Source organism: Falco biarmicus, chromosome 5 (genome assembly GCF_023638135.1).
Source record: "Falco biarmicus isolate bFalBia1 chromosome 5, bFalBia1.pri, whole genome shotgun sequence".
Taxonomy (NCBI): Eukaryota; Metazoa; Chordata; class Aves; order Falconiformes; family Falconidae; genus Falco; species Falco biarmicus.
Genome location: NC_079292.1, coordinates 69,765,674 through 69,779,575, shown reverse-complemented (window position 1 = coordinate 69,779,575; position 13,902 = coordinate 69,765,674). Strand labels below are relative to the sequence as shown.

The window sequence follows — 13,902 nt, the reverse complement described above, 5'->3', positions numbered from 1 at the left end:
GTGGTGAATTTCAGTTTTTCTGATGCTTCTTGCTGTTCTCATGTCTGAACATGTGAAGGTCTTAAAGGCTAATAACCACATGTATTAAATTTATGCTCTATTATTAGTTGTGGGAGATAACTAGTGTGCTTCAAACACGTTCTGCTACATGAGTAAAGGGGGTTTTGAGATACAACTTCAGTCCGTCCTTTCATAAAACCGTTACCTTTGGTATTTTACACTTGCTAGAAGCTGGAGTGTCTCTCTAATGATCCTTCATTTGCTGAGGAGACTCCCACTAGAAACATTCATAATGCTTTTAGTCTGGAAAAGGAAAATTGCTTGGTGTGCTTCTTGCTGCTCTGAGTCAAATACATAGTGTTTGCAGTGTGATTGAGCTAACATGGATGTAACCTCATGATTTTCTTAACCATGTAATTATTGCCAACGGTTGTAAGTATTTCCTGTGAAAAATGCTTCCTCCGCTCCTGCGGTGACTGAACTTGGCTTGCAGATACTCGTTTTGTACATGCAAGGTAACAGCCAGCCTGCCTAGATTTCTCAGGATACTGGAAGGTTTTTAGATATCCAGAGTTCTGGAGTCAGTCAGTACCCAGATGGAGAAAAGCCTGGTCATAAAGCCATGTTCACAGTTGAACCAATATATGTTCCAGATGTATGCAGGTATGGCTTTAATGCATTGGATGGGGGTCTTGCATCTTTTCCCATATAAACCTCTGTGTATTTTTAACATTGGAAGAATTCATGTTTTTAAATCAGTGTGAGTTTCTTGGTTAAGGATTTTTCCCTCCTCTAGGAATGCTCTATAAATGAATTCTTTGCAGTTGCTAAACATATGAATACGCTGTTGTGATCAGCATGTTGCAATAGACTACATAACATACCTTCTAAAAGATCTTTGTTTCTGATGCCACTTTTACCTGGAGCCTAAAGTCTTATCCTATATTTGGCCTTATCTTTGAGAAGTGTCTATGCTCAGGTTTCCAGGTGCAAAATACTCCACAAGTCAAAGTAGGATCTGCTTTCTTCATCATCATTGTATTTCTAGAGCACTTAAAGAATGCAGAATGTTGTAAGCCGCCTTTTCCCTTCTTACAGTTGATCCTGGTCTATACTGGTGATTTCTGATGACACTAGCTTTGCTGTTACTACTTGTCACTCCATGTTGTCCACTGTCTTGGCATGATTTGACCTTTCTGCACCTTTTCACCACCTAACTGTTATCATTTACTCATTTTTTTAATTTGAGGTTGTTTTTTTTTTTCTTTTCTCACTTCACTGTTGTTTTATTTCATCCATCTGGTAGAAGTATATAAAGATGTACACAGGCGGAGTGAGCTCATTGGCTGAGCAGATAGCCAATCAGCTTCAAAGGAAAGAGCAACCCAAAACCCTTCTAGACAAGAAGGAACTGGTAAGACAATGTACAGAAGATGATGTGTGTTTGTGAATAGATGTACTGTAGATCTGAAGTATTGTGAGTGTCCAGTTGTTACTGCCATTTATGGAACCTGTCATAGCTTTGTGAAAGACTTCGTTTCCCTCTCTCCATTCACCCTCACTCTTGTCCTCATTTTCCTTGCAAAATGTTTTAATCTAATCTCAGTGTCCAAGCCTTGTGCATGAACAGTTGAGAAATCGCTTGTCATATTCATGAAGATGTGTTTAATCCACTGGGGCTACTTCTGCATTATTGTTTTCTGGAGGAGATACTGATTTTGATAATGTAGGTCTAAGAATTGCTGTTTGAGGGATTTCTAATTGTGTTGGCTTTCCATCATATACCTCATTCAGTCATTTATTTCAAGGTCTTCATTAATAGTACTGGTGTCCACTTTTCCGTCTGGAGCTTATTTTACTCCTGACATACGTAGGTATGGCATCCTAGGACCTTCCCTGGACAATAAGGTTAGTTTTTGGTGTCCTGGTTAAAACTGTGAATTGTGTCCAAGAACTGCAGCATCCGCGTGTGAAAGACCTGCAGCATCCAGATGCTCTGTATCCACATAAATGAAGAGAAAATACGACCATGCAATCTTGATGAGGCTGGATACACACAAATTTAGCCATGCCTATTTCTGTCTAGGGCTCGCTCAAAAAGGAGTTCCCCCAAAACCTGGGAGGCAGCGATGTCTGTTACTTCTGCCGCAAGCGAGTCTATGTGATGGAAAGGCTGAGTGCTGAAGGCAAGTTCTTCCACCGCAGTTGCTTCAAGTGTGAATACTGTGCAACAACTCTCCGTTTGTCATCTTATGCCTATGATATTGAAGATGGTAAGAGAAATTGCCTTTTTGCCAGAATTCTCTTAACTGTCCTGGAAATCCATCTGTTAATTCAGCTCTTTCTTTGCTTAAAAATTACTTGGTGGATGGGGACCAGAGTAATGTCCGTTCCAAAGACACCACCTCTCAAACTCTTGAAACAATATAGATTTCCTGCAGCCAGGTCATGCTGACAGCAAAATAACTGATCTCTTAGGAATTAATTTAACATAATAATAGCAGCTAGAATGCAATGAAACAAATAGTAGTTGGGGGCTTTAAAGTGGTTTGGAGGCAGAGTTTGAAAGCTAGACCCTTTACTCTTACTTCAGTACTGTCAAATGAGGAAACTCCTTAGTGTTTAATATGACTTAAGATAACATATTGGAGGCAAATGCAGTCAGCTTTTTCTTCTTTAAGACATTGCAACTCTCCCAACTCTGTATGTTTACTTTAGATGTGCTAAAATAGGAACTTTATAATCGGGGGCTACGATAATAGCTCATTACAAACCATGTTCTGTTTATATAGTGAAAAATGGAGCATCGAAGTTGAGAAGAGGTAAGTCAGTGTTATGTATACATAGAAAGAGTTGTTGAAGTAGTTAATGTAAGTTCAGTAATGACTGTTGCTTTCTGTATCTGATAGACTAAGGAGGAAGTAATATGGTTACAAAACTTGCTGATGACTTAGTTAACAGAATCTAGCATGCTAAGAATTAAAGAAAGCTTCAAATATACCTAACAAATCTGAGAAACCACATAATATGGCAGCATATTAAACTCAGTTTATCAACTAAATGTGCACATTAAAAGTAGTCACTTGAATTCACCCATCACTTGTGAAAAGTAATCTTCCAAGAGTAGCAATGTGTTGCATTCTTTGCTTGAGCAGTGGTTGAAATTTCTGAAGAAAAAATATGAGAAAGTATCTCCTGTTAGCTTTTATTTATATCAGCAGGTATGCCTTTATTTTCTTCCACAGCTGCCATTTATCTTTACTGTCTATCTCAATGGGAAAATATGTGCAAAATGATGTAAAACAAGTGAGAGGTTAGATAGAAGGAAGTCTATTTCAGATACGATGGTGTAGAAACCAAAACAACAGGAAAAAAGTGTTAGTACTGATGGTTTTCCCCACTCGGAGCAAAGATGAAGTAAAAACTATTAACTGATATGTTACAGAATGAAACTCCAGAATATTCTACTGCAGATTGAAATGTTATGAAATTGACAGGTATCTATTGTGTATAACTAGGAAGAATCTTTTTGTGTGTACTGGGTAGAATAATGGCCATGGAAACATCATCTAGGTTTAAGGGGCAAAAAGAACCAAAATGTTGTATTGATGGTGCATTATATAATGACTTTAAGTAACAGACTTGCTTGGTCACAAAGAATTGAGGAAACTGAGAGTCATCAAACCAGTCTCCCAGTAAGGAATAGAAAACCCATTATTACTTGGCCGGAAGGTCAGCAGACTTGGCATGCGAGTTTAAAGGGGCCAATTATAATTTTGAAATCAACATGTAAAAGTAACATCTTCATCAGTGATCGAAGTTGGGAAAAAGCATTTTTTGAGCACTGCTGTTATTTTGGGCATTCACAAGTAACTGACTATCTGGCTTTATATTTAGCAGTAACAGACTGAACTGCTCTGTTAGCTGTATGGGCTGGGGCTGACACAGTTTTTGCCACCAGATTCCCTGTGCAGGCAAGCTTATGTATGCAGTTATGGCCAGATAGTTCTCAATGAAGCAAACACAGAGCTTGGAGTTTCAGCACACTTACAGCATTGATTCTGAAATTATATTACATGACTAACAGTTGTGTATGTATGTGAAGCATATATGGCCAAACAGAAATGTGTGGTCTCCTATCTGATGTAATCATTGTGAACAATTTAGCTTATATTTCATTCTGGGTTTTGTTTGAGAGAAAAAAATAACAAAGCTATACGCACATTTTTGCTATTCATTTAGCAGCTTGGACTGATGAGCATTCTGCAGCATTCTGCAGTCAGTGTGGCTTTAGGCTTCAAAGTCTGAGAATTTTTATGTAAGAACTTTTCTGTTGCTGCTCTTTTCAGACAATTTGAAAGAGCAGTTTTTGGAAAGAGTAAATATTAAGAAATGTTTATTTAAGCAGAGACTTCTTGAAAGATAGTGTTTTTTTCACTTTTCCATCGTAGAACAAAGCATTGTGTCAATACCAGCCCAGAGAAACTAGAGGAAGAGGTGAAGGTCAGAATATAGGTTTGAAATGCATTAGCAAATTTGTAGGAATAGGATAGCAGTAGGGAATGCTATGGACTGCATACACCAAGCAGGATATACTGGCAAAAGTACACTGGAAGATAATCATGTGCCATCAAATTGCTGCTGTTATTATTTGTATTATGATATGAGCGCTGCTTTGGCTTCCTGACAGTGTTTCAGATACCGGTGAAAACCCATCTAGGCTTCTGGGGTGTTACTAAACCAGTAATACCACAAAAGGTCTTAACTGTGGAAATGAATCATTGATTGACTGTCCTTTCCACAAGAAGCCACTGTGCGTTCTTATCGATGGTTCTTTGGGAGTTAACACTGTCCTCTCCCACTTCCCTCTGCTGGTTGTATTCATTCTTGCTTTTTCCAAAAGTGCTTCTGCCAGCTTTTCATGTGATGATTTCTTTGTTCCTCACACACTGCCCCATTGTTAGCGTATGATACCACACAAGCCTCACAGCTTTGCTTTGGTGTTTGATAGGATTTTAAGCTAAATGGCTCTCAGGCACCCAATGAAAAGGAGGCTAGCTAGGAGGGTGAGAGAGGAGGGCTGGAGTTAAAACTTCAGATAGCGTTTGCTGTAGTGAAGAAACTAGAGGTAGCAATGGGAATGGCAGCAGACAATAAGTTGCAGTGAGATGGACATTTATATTGTGCTAAACTGCTGTGTTTTCATTATTGACCATCTTCTGCGTTTTTACTGCAGGTAAATTCTACTGTAAACCTCACTACTGTTACCGACTCTCTGGTTATGCTCAAAGGAAGAGGCCAGCAGTGGGTCCTCTGTCGGGAAAGGTAACTCATTATTTTCTCTAACATGTCATGTTAACGGGTTTTGATTCTTAACATTGTAAAAGTAAATATGCTGGGGTTTTTTTTAGAAAGTAGAAAAAAAATCAGAGTGCATCGAGTTGCTTTTTTTGTGTCATGAGAGCTTACAGTTCTATATATTTTATTTAAAAGCAGCTCCTTTAATTACCACTTCTCTTTTCAGGGTTCTTATTGTAAAATAATGTACTGTCCCATTCAGAACAGGGTTTTGATTTGTTTTCTTGTCAACTTAAATACTTATTCAGTCCATGCAGAGAATAAATGAATAATGTTACCAGTTTCGCTTTTCCTTTGTTTCTCCATCTTTTTTCTTAAAATGAAACAAATTATTTGAATTTCCTTTGAGATGTGAAGTTCTACCCCACTTGCATAGGCTATGAGGAGGACCAGCCTTCATTTCTGAAGGTTTTCTGTATGTTAATGGGAACCTGTGTGAAAAGAAAGGATATCGCTTTCCTATACTATCATAATGGAAGCATTTGTGCTCTAAGTATAGGATCAAGACGCACTGTGTAATACAGAAAAGTCTCCCAGCTTCTGTCATTGCAATCCAAGGCACTTGTCTCCTCAACCCCTTTTTCAGTATTTATGCATACTCTGAGCAAACTACATGCTAGTCTCTTAACAAGTTCTGTTACGCTTGCATGCTACAAATTGTCCTTCCCCCTTAAATTATTTTTTCCTTTGTGGTAGTGGTGGTGCTTGTCGTTCTGCCTGTTTCTCAGGTTTTGTTAGTACAAGCTGAAGCTGCATTCCTTCTTTTTGGAAGTATAAGGGATCCATCCCAATATTTGTGCCATACTTCATGGCAAAAATGAAGACTAAAATATAACTTGTTTTATTTCCCAGATGCGCAGACTTTGGGGATCTTAGTGCTGTGCTTTCTTGGATATCCAGCTTGTTTTTCAGAGCTTTAATAAATCTGCAAATTGAGAAGGAACATGCTTGGTTCAGAGCTTGCCTTTTGTGATGGTTAAGGGGTATCTTCACTGTGAGCGGGATGCCTCCCTGGTTCAGTGTATTCAGTATTGAAAAGAAGAGAGTATTTCTGAGGCATTTGCTATTTTAATATGAATTCAATTTCCCCCGCATTCTCTCAGGACGCCAAAGGACCTCTGCAGGACACCATGGCAAGTGACGGAAGTGGACGGGCAAATACCATCTCCACCTCAGCAGAGAGGGCCCCAGGTAGCTCCGCTTCCTTCTTTAGCCGGGTGGTGCAGTACTCTCTCAGCCTCTTTGGCAGAGTTAGGGTGGCGAGCCAGCACCTGCAAAGCACAGTTTCCTCGATTGGGCACCAGGTAGCCCAGAACCCTTTGGACTCCTTTTTCATGTGTCAGCTGATGGCTTTTGGGGTTCCCTTTCTCTATGTCCAGTCAGAAGTTCTTGTGCAGATGCTAGGGGAATTCTGTGGGCAGCCTGCTGACCAGTAAGAATTAATGTTGACCCAACTTTGAGCTGTGTAATTCGTGTGATTTTTGGGGTGCCATGTGAATTTCGTGTGTTTTGTGAAAGCTCAATATATTGTTTTGCACTGTGGCTTTGGGGCCTAGATGTTCTCAGTCCTTTCAAGGACGTTATCTGGAAGAATTCCAGGAAAACACGGATGCTCAGGTGAGGGTCTTCTCTGAGTGGGCCCCCGTGAAGGGCCCTGTAATGTGTACAGCTCAGCGCCACTGAAGGTAAAAGTTCTTCCGCTGCGCTGGAGTAGCTCACAAACTGGATTTCTGTGTTTGCCTGAATTCTGGGTGTGGTTTCTTGTTCTCCCAAGCTTCTCTTCATTAATCTGGTCTTGAATGGGAAAGATCCCATTACCTCTGGATTGTCTCCTTTGGAATTCTGGGTGTCTGACTGCTGATGGGATTGGATTCCTTAAACCCCTTGAGTTTCGTGGTGCTGGCAGGGTCATGGTGCTCTTCCCTCACTTCCAGAATCTGTGCTGCTCCTGGCCATGGCTTTGGGAATGGGGTGGTGGATGTGTGTGTTCTATTGTGAAGTAGTTTTGCCTTTTAACTTGAAATTCTAATTCCTTCTAACATGGGAGAAGTGTCTGTGCTACAAATGCTCGTTTGCCCAGCCCCTAAGTGTTCATTTAGTGATGTCAGAAAAAGGAAAAGATTTGATTTCTAGTACTTGTTCCAGAACATTATGGGTAAACTAAATAAGCTGCTTTTAGAGAGAGAACATGCTTACAGCAACACTTTGAGAAAAGAATGTTTTCACAGTGCTAGTTGAGAAAAGACCTTAAAAACACACAGGCAAATAAAAATCATGCTATTATTTTACTTTACGTATTATTCTTACAAGTGTTTCTAAGATTCTAACTGAGTGCAATCCAACAGAAATTTATTCTTAGTGTATGTAGTTGATTCTTGAAGTGTAGTTTGATGATTTCCTCTTTTGTTTGTGTGGAATTTCCATATGGCAAAACGGAGGAAAGGGAAAAGGTGTGGAAGAGTGACATTTGCAAAATGCTGTGGACAGATGGGTTAACTACAGCATTTTTGTACAACTGGATAGACTTAAAATTGCTTTCTCTAAAAGTTAAAAGATTTTTTTTTGTTTTTTCTAGCTGGATCATATTCTTTAAGATGAATGGAAAAAATATTTCTTGGAGCACAGGGAATCTGATGTGAGAGTGAGGTGGTTTATGGAGTGAAGCTGTTGGTGATAAGAAGTGGAAGGAGGGTTTAGCTATATATATCAATTAGTTTATCAAACCAATTGCTGGCAGAAAGCCTCCTTCCTCCAATTTAGTCCTTCCAACTGATTGAATTTAATTACTCACTTTTATAAATGAGCATTCAGTAAATAGCATCTAAGTGATCACTAAGTAGAGCAAACAATAAGCCATGGTTTGCTATAAACTTAGATAAATCAAATATGAATCAGCTGTAAGTCAGATGTTTCCATCTCTCCTTATGTAGCAGTGGCACAATCCTGTAGCAGAACTGAAGTACTTCCAGAGGAGTAAAACAGAACAGACACTACTTTATTAAATGACAAAACTTGAAATCTAGGGCTCCTTCTCTTTGCTTTCTGCTTTTCTAAAGCAGTGTACAGCTGAAGCATAATTTTTAAAGCTTTTGAACCTTTTAAAACTTTGCCTCTTGCAGTACCCAAAGTGTGTAGTAGGACACACCCAGCTGGGTCAAGCTAGGCCATCTTCAAGGCAGCGTATTGTGGTGCATTCTTATATGTGCATGACAGAAGTACATTTCATGGTAGAAGAGTGAGCAGTGCCTCTGCTGTTCTCCCCCTTTCTGCTAGAAAAATGCCATTATTGGCTGAGATTTTGTTTTCTTCGTGAGGTAGGTTCTAAGTATATCTTAAAACTACTGGCTTAACAATGGTTAAGAAGCAGGAGGAGGCTAAATGCAGTGTACTTTCAAAGCAAACCACAGTGTCATTAAAGGCAGGTCAGTTCTCTGTTAGCGTGACAGTCGTGTCCTGCAGCTCCTGTTCTTGCTGGGTGTGTAGGTCAGGAAACCTGTGATGTGTTTACAGTTATATATGGTTTGAAAAAATAAAACAAACCCTTTTGAATTACAATACAGGCTAATACAGTGGAAGAAAAGGATATTATTCCTGAATAATCAAAAGGAGTCTATAAGATTACATCTCAGTATAATTTCTGACTTTGAACTATATGCTTTCTTGCAATTTATTAATTTGTCTGTTTAAGACACTAAAGACACTCTGCTTTTCACTGTAGAGTAGACAAATCCCTTGAGCAAAAAACCTGTACTGAAATGGAGATAGAGGCAGAGCTCTGTTTCCGAGGCTCCACTTCACCCATCTGATAGACTCATCTCATACAGGTCATACACTTAAAAATGTTTGACCTCCCTTAAAGCAAATGCCACCAAATGTAATTTGGCAATAGCAATTTCAGACCCTGAGGGCTGAGCCAGTCCTCAGTAGTGAGGTAGATCTTGATGTGGAGTGTAAGTTGCCTCTGAAATGATTAAGTAAAAAAAAAAAAAAAAAAAAAAGTGTAACATGCATAAGTTTGATATTTGATGGAGATGTAAAGATAGTTTAGAAGGCAAAAGGAAGGTGTAGAACAGAAACATCAGTCAAAGAAGATACAAGACAAAAACCCAGCTGTTTTACAATTTTATACCTCTGAGTTAAATTCAGCCCTGAGTTAGTACAAGTGCTTGTTTGGTGAGCTTTATGGTGACTCATGCAAGGCCTGCTTTTTAGTTGCCATGGAATCTCAAATGGATGTAAATTGCATGGGTTCTCCCCCTACACTCAGTGTCTCCTTTGCTATACCACCAAATCTGGCCTCTTCTTTTTTAGCCAGCTTAATGCTTAAAATATATTCAACCACAAAATGGCTTTCAGTTGGCTTGGTCAGCTGAGGTGAGACTGGTCACAACAAGCACTTTCTTGTGATGTGTTTACTAACCTGATCGGCATGTATTAATTTTGCTAAAGTCGTCAGTCCCTCACTGGGTGGCTGCAGTCTTAACTGGCATTTAATGTGTTTTGTCTGTCCCTTGTGCTGTAATGATAATTGCAGGGCACAATCCTTGATAAGCAGGTTGAGGGGGGTTTTAGCAGTCAGTTAGAATCACGCTTCTTGTTAAGGTTTTGCCTGGTTTGCCAGAGACCCTGTGTGGCATCGTATGTGGTGGTTACAAGGGGTGTTCCCAGGGAGGTTATGGTCAGACTGGCTCTTGCAATATAGATCAACCCTTCAGCTTGGGAAGTGGCAACAAGCTTTTGAGTGATGGATGCCATTCTCTCTGGGGAAGGGAAGTTGGGGAAGGTTGTTACTGTGCTTTTGGTCCTGCTGGACTGTGGCATGCTTGTCATAGATTCTGTAACCTTTCTCTGTATGCTGTCTGCCTGTTTTTCTCTATCTTCTGCATTTGCCTTTGTGCCAAAATCAGTGCTATTGCCAAGAGAAAAAAAAAAAAAATATGAAACCAACTTTGCTTTTCAGCTGTCTCTGCCTTTGATAATCTGTAACTGCTGTGTCTTGGATTTTTTTTTTTAATATTATTTACAGTACTTCATATGGTTTTAATGTGCTTTTAATGCAAATGCTGTTCTTCTGTTTGTTCTAAAGGTCTGTAAGAAATATTTCTGAACTTTCAGCCCTTTCTTGACAGGTGGACTTGGAACAGTCTTTACCCCTATCAGCTTTATGATATGCTTCTTGGGGTGACTTTAGCTGGTCATGTTTTGTTGTAAGATGTTTCCTATTTCAGGCTTGTGTTCTCACAGCAATATATTTCTGTCCCTATCAGCAATAGGGAGTTCATAAAGGAAAGACCTGCTAGGGAAGGTCATACTCCAAAATATACAGCAATATTAAATAAAAAATGCAAGTCATGAGACCTTTGCAGTAGTTACTTGACCTGTAAAAGATTTAAGAAGCCAAATATAAGCCATAGTATGCAAAACTGAAAAATGCAATGCAAAGTAGAGGCATTAAATCTCCTGCTTTAAAATCACAAAAATATATAGTGTACATGATACAGGTATGCAACGTGAAAAGTTAAAAATTTTCCTATGGATTTGCCTTAAGTGTTTTCAGGGAGCAATGTTCTGAGCAAAGCCCTTCACTGTTGTATATAGCAAGCAAAGCTGGACTTTGTGAGAGGAAGTTCTTTTGCTGACTTGGAGAGCTAGAAAAGGGGGTGGCTGCTTCCTGTAAGTGGCATGGCCTTTAAAGTGAATTATCTGAGCCACATTTTGAAAAGGATCTTAACTGTCTGTACAATTTTAATGAATCTTTATGAATGCTTCCAGTATTATTTGCATACAATTCTACTTCTCTGTCTAACAAAGTACAAATACATTTTATATATATTTCTGTGTAGAAATAAGCTGCTTGTTCAAAAACATGGTCTCTTTATGGTTTTACATACATTGAACATGCCTTACTTGTGAAAATTATTCAGCTCAAAGCAATACTGTTTGCATGTGCAGACAAATATATCTTCGTGAAGTCTCCACTTGGTCACTTCTTTCCATTATTATTCACACTTGAGTTTTGTTTGAATTTGGTCTGTTATAAACATTAAATTACAGAAGATAACAGCAAAGTAATTCTGTGACATCATGTTCTGGTTGTGGTGCCTTCATTTTAAACCGCTGAACTGTGCATTTACAAACACATCCATACCCCATGCCAACCCACAACTTCCCACCCCCCCCCCAAAAAAAAAAAAAAAAGAAAAGAAAAAAAGTAGTACATCCATATTTCAGGATGTACCACTAAATTGGGAGGAAAGATAATTCCTCTACTACTGTGCCTTGAATGTTGTCTGTTCTGTTTGGAGGAGCTGTGATGGCGTGTTTTGCAGGACATGGCACGTGATACAGAACCCTTTTATGGGGTTTCATACAACTGCAAAGAGATCTGATGCAAGATTTATGTCTCTCTGTTGGAACATTTAAAATATAAACTTAAGAACCAGACCCTGTATTTTTGGAAGCTGAGGAGAGTGTGTGTGGGTTGCCTGATTAGGACCGAGGTTCAGTGCCCAGTGATTCATCGCTCAATAGCAAGCCAGGAATCTCTGTTAGGATAACTGCTTGACTGTTCCCAGTCCATCATGTTCCTTGTCAGTGTTCTTATCAGGATTTGGGTAGCTTTGGCATAAAGGAAAGGAGAATGTTAAAGGACCAGCAATTTGAAGCCAGGAAAACTGGGAAGGGCAAAGGCATGATGGAGAAGTTATTTTGTTCTGAAGAGTGGAGATGAAGCTGACCTGATAGCTTCACTGAAAAATCCTGAAAAATGTTTTGGGGACCGAGGAAAGATACACACAGTAGCGATGTGCTGAGTTTGTGCTCATGGCTGGATCCTGCTAAGAACACTTTTTCCTGGGAGTGCCTGGGCTCCCGATTCCACCTTTCTCTCTAGCTTTCAGACCTGTAGACTTGTGCCACTGGAATATTTGTTTATTGTTTGTATGTGTATATTCTGAAGGGTGATATGAATTTTTCTGGGCACTTTTTTTTATTGAATGGTTTTGTGTCTTAGAAAAAAAGTATCAAGTTTGTGTGAAGGGCTTGGATTTTTCTTAATTGCCGAATTAAAATACCTGGCTTTTTTGAAAAGTGGAATCCAAGAAATGACCATTTTGAGATTGTTTTCCTCAGAGAAAAGGAGGGAGTGTGCATAAAATAAGCTTGGTGACAGATCATGTTCAAGTGAGACAAACAGTGCTCAGAAAGGCTTCATGTCTCCATTGTATAGCCTCTTTGAAGATTTTGATTTATGCAGTTGTTTTTAACCTGTTTTTGTTTTGGGTGTGTGTCTCTGAATTATGTAACACGTGGTTTTCCTGTTGCTGTGAAATCAAGACATTATTTGTTCCAACTGTGTGAAATGTTCAAGGGAATAAATTCAAACAAACTTCAGGTTTCTGAGTTTTTCTTTGTCCTCCCCCTTCTCCCTCCACTGGTTCCAGGTGAGGGATGCTGCAGGGGATACAGAGTTGGTGGAAGGTGGAAGGCATAAATCTAGCATGCTCAAACACAGAAGACATTTTGGGGAGCTGTGTGGCATGTGCCATCTGTCACTGCTAAGTATTGTTTCTCAGGCTTCTGATTGTGTTTTTTTTTAAAAAAAAAAAATTCTGTTATGTTGTGGTTTGCTTGGAGTGCAGGGTGTACACTGCACGGACAGCATGACATATTGCAGTAGAAAACCTTCTAAGGACCCCCATACTAAATATTCTTCTGCTTTGGCAAAGCTGGCTTTGGATAGATGCGCTCTCAGTTTGCAGCTTCACTGATTTTGGTCGATTCGGGAAGCAGTTTTGTGTGCCTTGCTGCAGGCCAGAGGTCTTGCACTCTGTAAGCAAGGCAGTGATACCCACCTGTGAGGGGAGAGGAGGAACATGGGCGAGTGCAAGTCAGTGCTGGGGAGCAGGGAGGCATACCCTTCACACGTGGTATGACAGGTAAGCGTCTTGGCAGGATTTGGTTCCTCTTGGTATAGCAGCAGCTGTGATAATGGGGTGTTTTGTTGTGATGGAATGGCAGAAAATGAGTAAATACAGTGCCTTATAGACAAACCCTGTGTCTTATGTCCTAGCTGGACAGTTGTCTTCTCTCAGAAGAATGGCACATGAGGAGATGACCTCCCTTCCTTAAGACCATTAAGAGCCTATTCTGTAATGTTCTCATGATGAGCAGATAGAGCTGGATCTTAGTTTTGAGCTACATTTTCCTGTTCTCAAAGGTATATTGGATTAGTCTACATTAGGGACTCATTCTGTGTCTCTTTTTTGCATGCTTCTCGTGCTTTCTACTGCACCATTGGCAAATAAAAGCTTGTAATAGCAGATAACTGTTGGGAGACTAATTGTGAATGGTATTTGGCAGAGTAGTTGTGTTTAAATGGTAGCTCACAGAACTGCAACCACAGACCAGTTCTGTTACACATAAGAGTTCCTTTGTTGGAGGAGAGTAATCACTTGTGCCTTTGAAATTGCCTTTTATGTTTCTTTACTATAATCAGTAGTCCTGATTTTGAGGCTAAAATGGACTTTCAGTTCTGAGGAGGAG

At 39.6% G+C, this 13,902-nt stretch overlaps 1 protein-coding gene across 18 annotated transcripts in view; it reads left to right on the top strand.

The window, feature by feature from the left end:
* The window catches only part of MICAL3 (microtubule associated monooxygenase, calponin and LIM domain containing 3), a 161,762-nt gene that overhangs the window by 85,958 nt on the left and 61,902 nt on the right, over positions 1–13,902 (top strand). For 14 of the 18 annotated variants that reach the window (XM_056338998.1, XM_056339001.1, XM_056339015.1 and 11 more), the window contains 4 exons: positions 1,307–1,414; positions 2,087–2,273; positions 5,237–5,325; positions 6,462–6,549. In XM_056338998.1, the coding sequence (XP_056194973.1) occupies positions 1,307–1,414; positions 2,087–2,273; positions 5,237–5,325; positions 6,462–6,549 (472 nt within the window). The remainder of the gene's footprint in view (positions 1–1,306; positions 1,415–2,086; positions 2,274–5,236; positions 5,326–6,461; positions 6,550–13,902) is intronic. The other 4 variants (XM_056339012.1, XM_056339009.1, XM_056339017.1 and 1 more) reach the window with 1 other exon arrangement.